At 38.6% G+C, this 18,162-nt stretch overlaps 1 protein-coding gene across 9 annotated transcripts in view; it reads left to right on the forward strand.

Annotated features, from left to right (window-relative positions):
• The window catches only part of LOC132908170 (mucin-2-like), a 304,671-nt gene that overhangs the window by 247,689 nt on the left and 38,820 nt on the right, over positions 1 to 18,162 (forward strand). For all 9 annotated transcript variants that reach the window (XM_060961891.1, XM_060961890.1, XM_060961892.1 and 6 more), the window contains one exon: positions 12,196 to 12,293. In XM_060961891.1, coding sequence (XP_060817874.1) covers positions 12,196 to 12,293 — 98 coding nt within the window. The remainder of the gene's footprint in view (positions 1 to 12,195; positions 12,294 to 18,162) is intronic.

An 18,162-nucleotide genomic window follows, 5' to 3' on the forward strand; every position in this document is an offset into this window, starting at 1 on the left:
TCCGGAGGCGGCCACGTTACCACAAACCGCACGTCTGCACTGGGCCTTAGATTCAATCGTAGTTAGACGATGATCGTTTAAATGAATCGATCGTCGGAAGTTTCATGTGAAAGTTTGTTCCTTGATTTTTCTTTTTATTGGATGAAGATGTTAAATCTTGTACGTTCAGAAAAATTTTGGTATGTATTAGATCCTTGATATTTTATTCCAATGAGGAGTTCATTACTTTGTAATTAGAAACTGCATATGTTTTGCTATTTACAATGTTGAAGTGGTCACCACTTCTAAGAAAACTCTACATCTGGTCTTTTTAGTTTTCTCAAGCACTGAAGCCATCGACAGCGTATAGACAAAAGACTGGGACGAAGGCAGACCATAAACAGTAGACAGGCGACGATGGCTTCAGGGCTTTCAGTCATAGGGTAACACTGTGGCCTGCGGATCTGGACCAGCTCAAATTATATTCCTACTTGTATTTACACTTCTGTATTAAAATATATTTTCTACTTTACAATTTATCCACGCGTTCCTCTGTTCACACATCAAATAACCTCAACATACAATAAACGGGGAAAATGAAATTGACGCGTTCATTAAATGAGACGATAAAATGAAGAACAGATTTAGCTGGATGACACAAGCCAATGCGATTTGAAACGCGCCACGTTCTGAACGAACGTAATGTTGAATCTTACGTGACAAGACGGTTGAGACTGATGACGAAGGATTGTCAAGGAGAAGGTGAAACATGAATAGAGGGTTGGAAATGGCATCTCGGGGGTTATCTCGGAATCCTAATGCGTAATGGCTGAGACGATCTTGGATTACTAATAAGCATCGGTCTCGTCAAGTATTTCCACGCTTCTAACTTCACGCCTCCGTTAACGTTACTTTATCCTCATGGTAAATCAAACTTTGTTTAAAGTTATTATTTTTCTTAGGAAACGCGATAAATCAATTTTATTTTAAAGATATTGAAAGTATTTCTTTTTTTGCACGAGAACAAGATTAGGGCATAAAAGTTCGAAGACTATTTTAATATTACTGTACCATATTATTAGACTTCCGATGTTTATACAATTATGGAAAATTGAGTGTCTATTTCTTTAATAATATAACAATCTAAACTTGTACAAATATCCGCAGTGTAATTAGTATTATAGATACTCAAAATTGAAACTGATTTCGTTGCAAACCAAAACGAGAGTTCGCTTCACCCTCTTTACAAAACCAAAAAAGGATACGAGGGGATCACGGTACGCTGATTTTCGGGTTGGTTTCATCGTGAAGCTGGTCACAAATATGCTCGGAGCGTTGGAAGCGGCGCGCGACGTCGCGTCATTCATCAAAGTGGAAGAGCGGCTCGGTGAATAAATACGTCGCCTGGACGTATTAAGCGTACCTGTGGATATGTCGAGATAACGACGGGTCGATTCGTTCAGCGGTCGAATCTGCCATGGGGCGCGCAGAGAACGTGCGTCAACCAGCGAACAGAGCGAGGGGGTGGGACGCAGGGTGAACAGAGGAGGTAAGAGAGAAAGCTCGTCGCCGCGAGCCATGCGATGCCGGCTGCGAAACAAATGGAACGATCGCGACGGGGATGGAAATAAAGCGTTCCCGTGGTCGTACGGTTCTGTGGTCCTCTGGAACGAGGATCGACCAAGGGATGGGAAAGGGGACAGGGAATAAAAAAAAAGTCAACGCCGGTCTCTGAATCGAAGAGCGCCCGACTAGTAAAAACGACATCGTACTTCTCCATCCAGGTTCGAAAGAATTGAATGACCGCTTCTATCTGGATATCTATCTTTTATCATTTCGATAACGCTATGAATAATTTGGTTACAATAGTGAATTTAAGAGAGAAGTCTTTTATTTAAATTAGGAATTCTTGCATATTATAAGTCAAGTATGAAAACTTGACCGAATGTCGGATAGAGAAGAAGAAAAGGAAAAACTATTTGCTAGCCACGTGATACAATCTGATGTTATTTACACATGTGAAGTTTCGGCCAATACGTACGCCTATTTTTATAATTGTATCGGGTCTACCTGAACAACCAATCGGATTCAAGTGCCTACCAACCACGTACTCACTGTATATGTGATTAGAAGCAAATATAAGGAACCAAGAATAAATCAAGAAATACCATAAATACAAAGATTGTGAAGAGATTTAGGTATTTAATTCGGATCTGTAAAAGTAAAATATTGCTCGACATAATTTCCCATTACAACTCATTTTATACAACGAGAACTTTTAAGCTAATCAAGGATACTCTTAACTCCAATACTCATTGATCACTAGATGAAAACTGATCTAATTTCCTCATTATCGAGTTCACGAGAGTCAAAGCTTCTCCACCCTCCAATGTCGACAAAACCGAACATCCACTTCAATCACCCTCTTCATCATACAGTTAACCAGGAGATTCTGTTAATCGGTCAGACAGTTATCATAGGCGGTGTTGGCAGTAGTCGCAGGCGATTACACCGTCCTCGTTTCTCTTTCCACGTAGCTTCACGCATCGTGGACACACAACGCGCGCGGGCACTCGTTATTCCGGGCCGTTTCTTCGGTCATCACGGATGGAAATATCATCCACGCTCACGGGTCTGCGGAGGGAGCGTGTGGGATGAGCCGTGTGTGCGTAGACAGGTGCGTACAGGACCCTCAACAGGTGGTCACTCGTAACCATGAGGGTTGCGGCACCGCTGGTGGCTACCCATCCGTCAAGAGCTTTGTGTGCCCTCGTGAACGCCACTGTCGATGGTCGCTGTGGCCAGTGTGCCCGTCGTCCTTGAAAAAAATCGGCCCTTTTTTCCTTTTCACCCTAGCCACCGTGGAAACGATCCCCATCCACCACGGTAAGCCACGCTCGATCCTCGTGGCTGTCGCTCTTATCGAGTTTCTACGGCTGAAACAATGGCTTCGTTAATTAAGATTTCTTTCTGCGAATGAGAGCGCTTCCTGTCCCTCTCCTCGTCCCGACCTTCTTTTATTTTTTTCGTCTACAGCTTCCAAAGAAGCGCAAGTTTTAAGAGAAACAATATGATTTTACGTGACTCGGTTAACAACGCGTGTGTACCATCAACTTGTGAGGAATACTCGGAACGATGAACGAGCAATTTGATTAGGAAAAGTTTGGAATTATTATTCGTACACTAAAAAGATTTTGAATGAGATTAAAGCTAGACGACAAATCTATTATACCTATAGCGATGTATATTAATATATAAGTCTACTATATTAGCAACTACTACATACCCTCTGCTATACTAGCTATGCTATACAAGTCTACTATAAACCTATGTACGTCTCTCAGACTTTACACTTTCAAATAATTAATATGGAAGAAAGTAAGAAAGAAGGTTACTTTCTTAACTTATTTAGTTTTCCAAATGTTAAACTTCCTTGTTTTCAATTTTGCATGACTCTACTTAGGAATTAGACTAACTAACGTGTGAAGGGGTGACCGAACTCATAGACTCCCAATTCAGATCACAAACGGTTGGCACTCACAGAATATCGTGGCCACCCCGTGGATCATGTCTCACCACAGAGGTTGTGCATTTTGAAAACCGCTTCCTGGGCGTTTCAGCGAAGAAAATCGCGACAGCAATGCTGTCGGATTCGGAGGCGGCTAGGAAGATGGTTGAATAAGAAGCAGGGTGAGGGCAGAGATCCGGATTTAAGGCGTCGTCCGTGAAAGCCCTCTGGAGGCAGTGTAGACTTGGTCGGGGGTAGTTTAAGAGAAAGAAAATGGCTGGGGATGGAAAAGCAGGCAGGCGAACGACGACGAGGACGAGGAGCAGCGAGCGTGTTGGAGTGTAAGTGCTAAGATCTCGGAGTGCATTAACATGCCCCAGAGGCAAGCTGAGTACAACCCTTCTTACATCCAGATCTTGAACCAAGACCACAGTGGTTCAGGGTGACGTTAGGGTGTAGATACCTTGGAGAAGAAAGAAGAACGGATACCGTGGAGATTCGCGTTTAATTGTATTAAAAATGCTTTATCTCTGGTGGAAGAGACGTCTCTGTGGGATTCTAGATTTTTCCCGTTGACGAGGGCTGAGTTAATGCGACCAGACTTTGCGACGATCCTTTAAGCTTCATTTTTATTGTTATAACCAAAATGAGGAAACTCAGTGAGTTTATAGAAATGCAATTTTTCGTTAATGTTATGTCATTAGACTATGGTTGTCACAGTAGATGACTATCCTTTTGAAGTATCCTGAACACGAAATCATTATAGCTATAACCTTATAGTCGTGTTTTTTTATTATTATGACAGATTAATGATGGAAGTAGTCTTAAAAGCATTGAACTTTTTTATAGTGATATTAACTGAATGATTATATAATACAAGCTTACTGATCAATTCTTCTTTCGCGTAGTTTTAAATTATCAGTTTAATTAACGCGTCTGATCGTGGAAATGTTGTATTGTAGTATTATATCCAGTGCAAGTGCGTTGCGCATAATTATTTAAATGCGAATTTGAGGCTGTGCAAAATTATAGGAAGGGAGACGAAGATCCTTCGACGACAACGTGCCTGTACCAGCACGTTCTTACGATGGTATACGTCTTACATTATTTAGAAGGAACCGAGGACGAAGATGCCGGGTACTGGCGCATGCTAATCACTCGACCCAGATTGAATAATGAATTAGTATTCTTTTCCTTATTCGTTGCTTCTTCGTTGCCACCCTCCGGATTCAGTGGTCTGTCTTGAACGAAGCCACCGCTACGTGACAGGTTTTTTATTATCTGCTGAAAAGAATCTTATCTTGTTCGTTCGTTGAAATTGCTAAGGCTCGTTAGTCGTATATGTCTTCTATTAGCATCAAACAGAAAATATTTTTTTGAACTAAAAACATTATTTTAAATTAGAGGTCGTTTCAATTCCTTTCAAGTTGTCTAAATCTTACTATAAATATTAAAATTCTACTGAATATTTTTAAATTTCTTATTAAAACCTGTATAAATGTAGAAAATTCTGTCTAGTATCATCAGGTTTCCATGAAAATATAATATTTTTCATGGACACGCGATAACTATTAAAACGAACGTATTGGGTAGAAGAGAGGAACGTTAGCATAATGTTTCTGAGTCTATACCATACGCAAAGGTTGTGCACGTGTCTGCGCGTACACAAACGTGCACACCGTGGTAGCCCACACGGTACATCTCCTCGGTACTTTGTGTGCAAATTACGCCCAGGACGAGGACGAAGAAGAGAGTCTGGCTTGAAGGATGAAACAGGTCCCCGACGTAACCTCCTTGTACGAGAGTCGAATGAAAATTTAAAGCGAAAGAGTTCTCGTCGCAACTGCGGTTTCCTACCAACCGAGGACCTGATTAAGTCCTTTTTCGATGTTAATATTGATAAGAAGTTGGCAAAAGCTAACGAAAACTCTTAAGGATACTCAGAACAAGGAATTTCAAATGAATTGTCTTTGAAATTAATATAGCGAATGATATAAGAAGTAAAGATCAAAGAGATACTCTGGATTACTTATTTCGATATTCAATAGAATATTTCAATAGTTACACGCTTACAGAAATAATACTTTATTCAATATTACAGAATAAACTTCAACTTTTTACGAGCAAAAATTTGATTTCCAAAATTCAGATTTCTAGAAATTTGAACCGAAACATCTTTGTTATTCCTCTCTTAGAAATAGAAACAATTTTCATTTGAAAATCATCACACAAGAGAAATGTCCAGTATACATGTAAAAAAGAATATTAGAGTTGCAAGTTTCTCTTTGTACCATGAAAAAAACTTTGTTGCATGCGACTTAGAAACAGCCAAAGTTTTCAAAAATCCCTCGAAAAATTACAAGTCCTTTTTCATTAATAGACACATATTATGCTTCTTTTCTTTTATCATTTGTTTCTTATTCAGCTCAGCGATCGTTCGGCGTTAGTTAATCCCTGGCGGCGTTTAAAATATGAAAGGTGTTGTAAGGTATGTAAGAAGGGTTGAAAGAAAGTGTAAACGAAGGTTTAGCGAGTGGTCTAGAAGGATTTCAAGGGAAGTCGAATAGGAGATTACTGCGCAACCTTCCGCGAGACCTTGAATTAGGTTGGAACTGCCTCGTTCTAATCGTCCTTGTCCTCCAGTTAACGTTCATTCCGGGACTAACAGAGAAAGGATTGTTATTATTGTTCTTAAGGGATTAGGATCTCTAGTTTTGCGACAAGCTGTAGTCTCCATCTTATTATAACAGAGACTTATTCTCGCCAGGATGCCGCACTTGTATTCATTGTCTCTTGCTGTTGCGTTTATCTATATTCTCACGTGTATGCGATTTTTGCTATTTCAGGATGTTCCTGACCTGAGTTTAGCCAAATTCTTGGATTGATTACTAATCAGAGGTCGAATAAAGTCGTGGATGTAGTGGTGCGTTATAAAGACATTCTGGTTGATAGATAAGGATAACTTGATTTTTTGAGATGATTCTATTTGAATTATTGTTAGAAAAAGGAATAGAAGAATCGAAGAAACTGTAAATTTTATATTACTATTCTATTTTATATGTATATTTACCTATATTCCTAATTATATATTCCTACATTCCTATATACCTAAATTTACAATTTAATGTTAGAATAATGAGACCATTAGTTCCTAAAATTTTACATCTTTATAAATAGAAAAATGATAAAAATTTTATTCGTGTGTTTGAAATATCTTAAAATAATTCTAATATGCCACGTAATTCAATAATTACTATCATTAACATTTAAATACTCGCGGGTATCAAAAATATACGAAATTTGAAATTATAAGAAAAATTTGAAATGTTCACTAATATGTTTTTATTACACTAATACATTTTTGAAAAATCTTATCAAAGTTGAACTTTCTTCATTGCGCTCAAGGAGCGCAATATACACGAGAGTACTATGTGCTTCGTTTCTCACCACCCACTCACGTTAATGAGGGATCTGAGCCGAAATGCGGTTAGAAACGCTCTGTCCCTTTCAGCCTCAACCCGCGGTGCCGTTTCGCTGGAAAACAAGACATTTATAAACAGCCACCGCGAGATTAGATTTGTTAAGATAATGGGCTGCTCGGTTTAGCGGGGTTCTTCCACTGCGCTCGCAACTATCGTTCTGAAGAGGCTGCAACCGCCGTCTCCTTAATCCTAAATATGACCTCGGTAGGCAGTTAGGTTACTGGTGTCGTGATCCTTCTTTATGAATTCGTCGGGGTAAGACGCGGGGTAAGACTTGTAAATCTTCGTTTCGGCTGTATCACGTGTTCTGGCTTATGAAATTTTCATGAAAACACCGAGCTTACATTATATATATCGTCAAAGTTTAAAAAATTGTATATTTATGTTGTGTATTAGAAAATATAGAAAACTCAAAGTTTATATTTTAAATACGGTTGTCAGCGATAGATAATGAAACGAAACTTTCGTGAAACACGGAACGATAATAAGATTTGAATAGAGTTACATTTTGTTATATATTAGTTTATGTATGCCAAATGAGGATCGAGTTTCCTGAAACAACAATTTCATATTTCTAAACCTTCATTAAACTTCAAGTTTACGTACAATTTGAGTACCAGTTCGCTTGAAACATAGTTAGTGCGTACTGTAAAGGATAGAGGCTGAAAGATGTTGAAGTAAATAGCGATATTACGAGGCCCGTTCTTCACAGCGGAAACGACGATCCACGGACGATCAGGATTTATCTTTACGACGACGTTGCCAGCCATATTCAGTGACGCGTTATTTCGGCATCGGTGAAAAAAACATAATAAAATTTAACGGTCCGTCAGGCCGTGGCATCTACGGTCCCTAGAAGGCCAATAAATATCGGGAACAGAGCGGCTACAAATCTCAAGATAAACACGAGCTCGTATTTTTCTACTCCCTCCTCGATTTTCTCGTTCTCGCTCTTCTTTGCCGCGTGGTTGGAGGCGAGAAGGACGACAAGGGCTCGCCTTTTTTACATTCCTCGTATGAATTATTAGGTGGCCGGACCTAAGGGGTGGACACCGCGGTATTTAATTTTCGCTCCCCATTAAAACAGCACGAATTTTTCCCTAATCGTATCCCTGACGATGAAAGTGCGGTTTGCAATTTGTCACTGACCCTTTGGTTTGTTATCAATATATTATTGCTTGCTTAGCTTGATTCGAACTCATTGCCACTAAGATAATTACGATATAGGATATTATTATAAATAAATGAAAATTAATTTAGAAATTCTATATCGTAAAATCATACAATAATAATTAATTATTGAGAAGAAACATCAGTAGGAGAAAATGTATAATATGATATGAAGATACATATGTAGAGATATAAAAAGTATTATGTAAGACTTCCCGTCGATCATTTACCACCGATATGCCTCCAAATATAATCTATCGTAACTAACTATGGTCGGGAATTTTCTGAACGACGGCACAGGTAGATTGGTGTAGGTGATGCCAATTAAAGGAGACGGCGGCGGTGAGCATTGAACTAGAACTAAGGGCTGGCGGATGCCGATGATATATGTGGTGGAAAATACTGGAGGCAATCTGTCACGCCATCGACATCTCGTAGGCGCCATCTCCTCCGTTTTCCTTCGCCTCCTTTTCCTTCATACTTTCTCATACTAACGAGTACATCGTACAGAAATCTAAAATCTTAAAAAAACATTGTACATCAGAAGATGGAAGATGATTTTCAGAAAGAAGAAGAACACTACTTCAAGTAAAATTTCCACTTCCACACACACTTTTCATTCAAGGAAGGAATTCGAAATAAAATACAGAGTAAAACGAAACGGAAGAATACAATGATCCACGTCGAAATCGGTAGACGACGACGGAGCACAGTCCAGTAGTAAACAAAATCCAGTCTCTTTGGCCGCACAAAAGGTACGAGGCTGTTTAAGCCCCGTCGTTCTTTGGTATCCGGAAGTCAAGCCGGTTCCTCTTTTCCTTCTTCCCTCTGTCACACGCGCCCTTTCCGGGTATACGGCTGATTAAACGCGCAACTACGTAACGTAACGCAAATATACCGGCTTGCCAGGCCACCTCCGCCCACCCGTCCTTCCATCGTTTCTCCTCTCGTCGACCGTCCCTTGAACCGGCTGCTGAAGAGAGGATGGACTCGTTTCGCTCTCGATTCCACCTTTCGGCTCTCTTTGAATTCCAACCCCGGTCACTTGACGGAAATATTTATCGAGGGTCTTTGCCGAGGCCCCTCGTTGCCCTACTCCTTCTGGCTAGACAGCACGACGACAGGGAGAAGCAGCCTGCTCGTAGCTCGTCCTACTACCTTTCAGTACGACGCGCCTCTATCGGTACATGTCCTTCCTTTTTCTCCCTTTCCCTATCCCGTTGCATCATCTCACTCCCACTTTCCAGTTCTTTGATCCATTTCATGGAGTTTGTTCGGCTCGGATTATTTGCTCTCTTAATTACATTTCGATCCTATCTGTCTCCCTTTTTCTCTCTACCTCCGTGTTTGACTCCTCGTTCAATAAGGAATTTCACCAACCGAATGGATGATCGACAGTTTCGAACGTCGTTATGTAGATTCCGCAGTAACGCAATTGCTTGCGGTGGAATATGTCAAATGGAGTTCAAAATTCTCCTTAGAATGAAGCTTGCTATATGGAAATGGTAAAGCTATTCTTTCCAATTGAGCGTGTAATGGGTTAAAAATATAGAACGCGGAAGGGGAGAAAGAATTTCTCTTGATCATTATTTTTAATCTAATTAAACTTTAGACAATTGAACATGAAAAGAACGAAAGTAGAAATTCTCTTGTATTCCATTATTCTTGGTATAATTAAACTTAACGCGATTGAATATTTTAATACATTGAATCATGGAAAGTAACGAACAGTTTTTTAACAAGACCGGAGTTCTCAGCGCCTTTAATTAAGGGGAAAAAAATGTAATGTTCTAACGAAAACTAGTCGGTGTTATGGGGACCCCCCATGGCTTCCCAGCCGCAGGGGTTGCTCATCCCAGCTTCGACCATAGAGGGTGGAACAAAGGAAGTTATCGTCGCGGAATTTTTATAGCAAGAAGAGAAAGAAATGTAAATCAGGTTTTGGTTCGTCTTTGCGTTAAGATGAAGAGAACGTGAGGGAAGAACTGGAGAGACTGTCGCCGGCTTACCGTGGATCGGAAGTGTTGTCGTATAAAACTGAATTAACTGTGCTCCCGCTTCTTCTCCGGCGTATGTACTCCTCTCTTATTTATTATAAATATAACCTTGTCGTTTCCATTCTCCCAATCCTACCTACGCATCGCTTTCCATTTATATCTACGTTTTAAAATTGAAATACGTGGCTTCGTATGGTTCAGACATATCCTCAGAACGCTAAATAATTTGTGGCATAATAAAAACCAAGATCGTTCTTTGCAAATACGAAACGGTGTTTTACGCGTAGCTTCTTTCTTAATGAAATGAATTTTTAAGATTCAGATACGCTTATTTAATCTTTGCTAGTCTGACTATATACTTACTTATTTTCTTTACGTTCTTATTAAATTTCCACGTTCTTCGATTTATTCTATTTCAATTTTCTATTATATTCAAAAAATAATCAAACTCAACTTCCTTCTATAAATTTTACATAAAAATACTGTCAATATCATCGAATTACAATAATCAAATCGTGGTGAATAAACCTTGCATTATTGTCTATTATGAGAATATTCGATAAGTTTTATACATTTTCTAATTTAAAACAGAAATTTCCAAACTAATCTGATACATTTTTGATAAGGTATAATGAAAAATCCGTCTTCTTCATATCACAAGGATAATCTTCGATCAACATTAAACGTTGAACGTATTATTCGAACATTTTAACGTGAGTTTTCACAGGGAGCGTCGCGAAAGACAGTAACCGCGCGACGATCCGCAACTTTATACGTTCCTGATAATCTCGCAGACAGCATCGGGACGGTTACTCACGGTGTTTGCTGGGATTTATGAAATGGCAATAAAATTTATATGACTCGGTGGCTCGTTAGGGGCGCGGCTCGCTCGTTCAGATTGATGTCGGCGCGAGCCTGGTCCACTTGCCCGGGGCTGCGTTTGTTTCTCTCTACGATTGTCGTAGAACGGTCTACTGCCATTATTAATCCCTTGGAAATCGCGGGAGAGCTTCAGTCATCGTTCACCGGAGAAAAATATGGCCGTAATATTTCTTTGGAAAGCGTGGGGTTGGGTCGGAAGTTGCTCAATTTCGACTGAATTTGTCAGCTCGCGCCAATCGCGATTATGCCTCGCTTCTGACCGCTCGATTAAAAGGATCACTGGAATTCATAGGGAGGATGAAAAATCAGATTGCTCTCTCTGAGGAATACACTTAGATTTATTAAATTCTTTATTGGTTTGATAACTCTGCACTACGATTGTTTTTATACTAAGTAATGTTTGTAAAGAGTCGAATATTGGAAAGTAGGAAATCAAAATTGGAAATATATATTTTTAAACTACTTATATTTGAAACAAGTATGTGATAATGTTTTAGTCATAAGAATAAATGTTTCAAATTGATATAAATTAGATAACAACATATACAGTGCACATAACTCATATACAATTATATAATGATGAAATAAAATTCTTAGGGAATTGATAATTTATCAGGATATATATCGAGCTCTACCCTCGAATATAAATTCTCGGTTTCCGCTTTCTAGGTTGAGAATCTAAGCAAAAGAATTATTTCCTTCGCGTTTCGTTTCGAGTAGCAAATCCAAGATAAGAGAAAGAGAAAAAAGGGGTGCCTTCGATGAGTTACTTATACAGTAAATCACGCGTATGCTCTGTCGAGCATGATACCTCGAGGACATATCTGATCTACCTGTTGCTCAATTCCCCATCGACGACAGCAAGGATCGTGCAAAGAATTCGGTAGGTGCACGGAGAAGTATTTCTTCCGTATTCTTGAATTCCATCGTGTACATAATTCCTTGTTATGGATCCTTCTCAAAATCAGCAACCGCGTGGAGCAGATACTATATGTCGCTACCCAAACTCATATTTTGTATCAATAGCAATCGTTATTGTACGAAAATTTCATATTAAGTTCGTGTAGAATATTGTGAAAGTAGTATAATATCAAATTTAAGTATATTACGAAATTTTAAGTTACTATCGTTTGTTTATAAGTTGGTTCTTAACTTATCATTCATATTCTGGTTTCAGGTGGATGATCGAGTCAGATCGCCAGGTACATCACGATGTTTAACTACCACTATGTCGCTCTCAATTTCACCCTCGAGCCCTGAAGAACCTGTCACGCTGTAAGTATGATTTTATTTCAAACTTATTTGAGTATTGATAAGGAGTACGCGACACTTTATGCCCCAAAGGACATATAATTCATCTGGAGAATTATTCCTGACTTAAGAGAACTTAGAACTTCAATCCTGCACATAATTTGTTCCCAAACTTTCTTGATAATTGATATAATAATTTCTACGATTATTTAAAGATATCTTTAGAATCAAATTATACTGACTTTTAAAGGTCGTTGAATAAATCATAGCTTAAAAAATTAAAAAATATTAGTGAAATAATATTTTCAGTATTTAAATTTTGAAGTAATGTATTCTAATTGTAACTATTGTACAAGTACTACAAGAATCAATCTTTTATATACAAAAAAAAAGGTATTCAAAATTCTTCAGAAACATACATATTTTTATCTGTTTGCAAATATATTTTTGAAACCTTTATGTATGTAATACAGAAAATTGTTCACAAATCACCCCTTAATTAAATGTCCGATGTATTTTACTCCACACGACATTCAAACGCACAATAATGCCATAGAACATTACAAATTCACAAGAGATGGAAAGATCGTTGGTCGCAATCCGCGGCGCCCTTTAACCGTCGAAAAAGCCACTCAGACAAATTAGTCCCCGGTCGTTTCTCTTTCCAACGAAAGAACGTTTCCACGTAATTGTAGACCACCGGTATTCGGGGCCTGTTCGTTCTTACACGGACCACAGCTCAGCTCGGTCTGGTATCGGTGCCGCGGCACGCCAAGGGCGGCGATATTTATGCTGGTTTTTTATTGCGCTTTAGCCCGAGAGCAGAATGGAAACAATATGTCACCGGTAGTAAGGGGGTGAAACCGGTGTACGAAGTTCTTGTAGGTGGCCCTGGACTGCCGGCACCTAACGTTAATACTAACGCCTTCGCCGTGCTGTGACTGCGCCCCACGCTCGATGTTCGCTCATGATTTTAAATGAACAACCCCCGTTTCACCCTGTCGCGTGTCACTGCCGGGGAAAAGGGCAGATCGAGCATGCCGCGAGCGAGCAACTCGCTTCTAAATCGATTTTGATACATTTTCCTATGGACCGTAGCAGACTGTCGAATTCGAGCGTGTAAAATATTACGGTGAGGAGATATTTTTGCATCGTTAAGAGACAAGTAATTGTTTTATTAAATTGAAATTATTCACTATATAAAGTTGCTCAAAATTGAGATTTGAAATAATATGAATGAATAAAAAAGATTTTTGAACTATTTTGCAACGAGATTTGAGATTGTGTTAGTTTCGAGTGGCTCTGAAGGGATGTTAACGACATCGTTGTTCCATGGAAATTTAAATCTCCACGATTTCTGGCCGTTATGGTTGCAGAGGTACGATTGAGAAGGAAAAAAGGAAAGAAACGAAAAAGGCCTCGGGTCTCGAGAGTCATCGGATAAGTGCATATCGATTTCTGCCGATTGGCGAGGGTTGGACGGTGGTAAGATCGAGGCGAACGGGAAAAAAAGAAGGCGGTAAAAAGGGCAAAGGCCATAAGTAACGGACCGTCTGGTGGAAAGCGCTCGAGGGCGAACAGTGATTTAGAGAAATTAAAACTTTAATTCATGTTCGAGTTCGCGGGGGGTGTATCCTCCCTTTAGCTCCCTTTTCACCTTCCGCCGTTTCAGTCTGTGACGTTCCAAAATCGCTCTGTTGATCGACAAGAATTCGCTCCACGCGTAAATTGACACATTATCGTTTATTTTAATATTTGTTATTTCTTTCCTTGAAATTGGCCATGATTAAATAACATTTAATTGGTCCTACAATTGATCGAATCATCATTGATCGATTGATTATTATCGTAGATAATCTACAATTTGGATTAAGTTAATCAATTTTAGACTGGTTCATTTAAATGTATATTGTGTATTCCATGTAAAAAAAATAATTAAAGTAACTAAAAGTAAAGTATTATTTATCAAGTGACATAGAGAAGATGAATTAAAACGAAGCAATTGAAACTAAATTGTTGTCAATTACGTGTAACTCAAACTTAGGTATAATACATATAAGTATATATATATATATATATCAGTTACGGGATAGAAGGCATCAAAAGAATGTTAAGGACTAAAGAAAACTTTTTCACTGTAGAAATTTTAGTATGTTAAAATAATCCATTACATTATTTAAATATATCTTTTGCTCGAAACCCAAGAGTTAGATTTGACAAATACGAATGGGAATAAAAGCAGAGGGTAAGGAAACAACAAATATTCCACATTCAATCGGGCATGTCCGGATAGTGGACACAATTATTGTTGTCCTGATTTAAGGGCGGCATGCATTTTAAAGAACGACCATACCGGATGGCTTTACATGGCCTCTATTTGCACAGGGGATGGATAAAAATTCAGCATCCTCCAATAAAATAGCGTACAATACGTTCAAGGCACAAACACGCATCTAGATACACATCTATTCTCACAAAGACCCCTCGAAAGGTTTGAATTTTCCTTTTTTTAGTATCAGATTCGAACAAATGGCTTATAGATTCTGTTCACCAAAAACATACTTTACGAGAACATTGACGATATCTATTTCTTGAAACACTTTAACTTATGAAAATAGAAATATTATATAAAAGTTGATATAAAAATTTGTTTTATAAAAAACCGGAAGTACTGTTTGTCTGTTATATTTACTGTATAATACTTTTAATATTTTTATTCTTCAATAGAAGGAAATCGAATAGATTTGTTTCGAAATTGATTACATTTCATAAAAAAGTGAATTAGGAGCATCAGGGTCCATCGTTGAACAGATTTAAAAAGCTTGTAGAAGTCATAACCGCAAAACCTGTCTGCTTAATAATAAAAATAATGAAAATAGCATCAAGAAGGAAGAAACAAATAGGAGACTTCGTTATAAATCTGAATTTCGAAAAGATGTTCTTGCAACTTTCACGAGCTACCGTATGGGATACGGAATATGAGAAAAGGACGCGCCCTTTATTTTTCTCTCCCTTCGACGCTCGTTGTCCCTTTGGTTGAGCTCTCTTCTCTCATATCTCCTCTCTCTCACTCTCCAACGCTGTCTACGTTTTCCTTGCCCGTATTCAGGACGACCTCCGTCTCCAATAAATTCCCATCACCATCCTCAGGTACGCCTTCGAAGAGTAAATCATACCATAAGTGAATCGGAATTGAATTCAATGAGTAAATATGGCGATTGAATAACGAACAGCAACCAAGGGATCCTAGTGCTACCATGCGAAAGAGAGATTTCATGGGATGCTAAATTATTTCAACCGGAGTTTGTGTAATTATCCGAAAATCCTGATAACAATTAACGCGATATTTTGTGTCGGGGTTCGATTAAATTACTGCGGCAACGTAGAACGCTCGCACACCGTAATTGTTTGCAGCGTGGCTAACGCTGCGATTAATTATAAAGCTATATCCGTGGACACACTACGTGCGATTTAATTTTCCTGATGTGAATATAATTGCTCACATAGTTTCCAAGAATCGAACTGAGTTTAATTAACTTCTTTGTGGTACGCGCGTTTAATTGATGCAACTGTACTAGCTACAATTTGAATACGGTGATGTGTCGAATATATGATAATTATAATGTTAGATAATAATAATGCCGCTGATGTTTATTTACTTTCAAAAGTATGAAAATGTACAGAATGTACATAATTCTTCCTTCTCATGCTTGTTAATGATTCTTAATCATTTCTATTCAAGTTTTCTTTCATATTTTGAAACAAGTAAAAACATCTTTTGATAATTTTTTTCCCCTAATTGGAAAGAAAACACAAAGAGCCATCCAAATATCTTTTCAGACAACACAGCGTATCAATTAAAATGTATTAAAACAGACATCATGAAGCCTCTTCGTTTTCCATTAGAAACCAAAGAAATATAAAACAATTTCATTCCAAAATGTATATCGAGATTCCCGAAAGTTCGTGTCGCTAATTTAAAAGCAATTCAGCGTCTTGTGTGCTTTGGTCCGCTCTTGCCCCTCGCTTGGCCATCTTTCACGGTACATCATCGAGGAGCAATACATGTAAATCGTCTGGCGCACAATGGCGCTGGTCCATGGACGTATGTGTATATGCGTGGAGTCTAGTCAAGAAGCGGCGACTGGCTGGAAATGCATAAATACATGAACCACGGCGAAACTACGAGCGAAAGAGGGACGGGGACAAGCTTGGCCCGCATATGCCTCGGGCGGCTGGTACCTCCTAGAGGCGTAATAATGCATGGATAGCAACTTCCTTCTCGCGAAAACGCGACCTTTCGGAATGTCATCGCTTTTCTCCCTTTTGAAAAAAATTCTGCGATTTCGAGAACACCGGAGAACGCGTCAGGGATGAGAAATGATAGATTTTATTTCTTTTAAATTCTCTTTTGTATTTTTAGAGGTTTTTTTTTTAGAGAATGAGAAAAGAATACGTTAATGCAACGTTGTAATTATTTGGATTAATATCGGATTTATTTTTTGGATTTAATTTCGAACGTGTGTCTAATAATAAAGGAATTACTAGATAAGTATAAAGAATTAAAAATAGCTGGAAATTTTCTCGTTATTACAGAGTGAAAGGAAAGTACGTTTTTCCCCATTCTGCGCTGTTACGCGCGAGAATTTTTGGTCAGAAAAATTCTGTTCGGATGCGGTAATACGCGAATTTTTAGAGGAAAAGTGACCATTAGTTTTGCTACACCGGAAGTTACCTTCGTTTTAAATACGTTTACATGGAAATTCATGTAGGTTGAATGCTCGTTATTATAAATTTATTATCCTTTTTCAAAGTTTTAAATATTGCGTAAAGTGGAACATCAACAAGACAGATGAGAAACTAAGTAGAGAAATTAAATTGTATGCACAGCATTTAAGAAATAGCGGGAACAAATTTTTAAATAAAGTGTAATAAAAAAAGATATTTCGGTCTAGTTACAGACAGCACTCCAGCCGCAATAATTTTCACCGCGATATAATTAACCTTGGAAGTGTGTGAAACATCTCAAGAAACACGCTCGCTGACCACATTAATCTTGCCGATTCGTTCAGGCATACTTTAACCAATGTAGAAATCTCATAACACGATATATAATACAATATCCCAACTAGAATCTTCCGTGGTTAAAAAATGTATTAGATGTTTATTTCAACGAAGCAAACAAAAAACAAAAATTAAGAATATCTATATTAATCGAACTTCGAAGAACAGATTACAACTCCATAACCAGTAACTTTATAATCATCAATTCTAACGATACTAATCAAGAAAAACAACGTGCAATATTTTCTATAAAAGAATCATCTGGAGATTGATTAGAGAATGAATGAATGTAACGGAAGAATAATTTAGAATCAAACAATTCAAGCATTAACTATATAATATAATGAGTCTGCAAGCATTAAAGAGATGACATTCGCATTCCTGCGTTACTGTCATGCGAGTAATTACGCAGTGGCGAACGGAAAGGAGGCGTAGGAGAAACGGAGTGGCGAACGAGCAACAGTCACGCGGAGAGGAGGAAAATAGACGAGAAGGAGGCTGACTGGAAGGGTTGCTGGTGTGTTGCTGTTGCCTCGCGCCGGCGTTGCTTGGCTGAACGTCTCCGAGTCGGCGTTGCGCGATTTGCAGCCAACAGGAGAAACCAGAGCTAATAAAAGCCCACAATTACCTCCGGTTCGAGCCATTTGTCTTGACGGGCGTCTCATGCCCGATATAATTCACCCTGGTAACAACACATTGTTGCCTAATGAGGTATAAAACATTCTGGGATATCTGGCTGTCTCACAGCGGGGCGGTCCCTGTTTTCGCCACACTGATCCGTGCTACCGATGAGTCTTCCTCTATCCATAATATCCTTATATTAGCCGGT

The sequence above is a fragment of the Bombus pascuorum genome, chromosome 6, assembly GCF_905332965.1.
Source record: "Bombus pascuorum chromosome 6, iyBomPasc1.1, whole genome shotgun sequence".
NCBI classification, from domain to species: Eukaryota; Metazoa; Arthropoda; class Insecta; order Hymenoptera; family Apidae; genus Bombus; species Bombus pascuorum.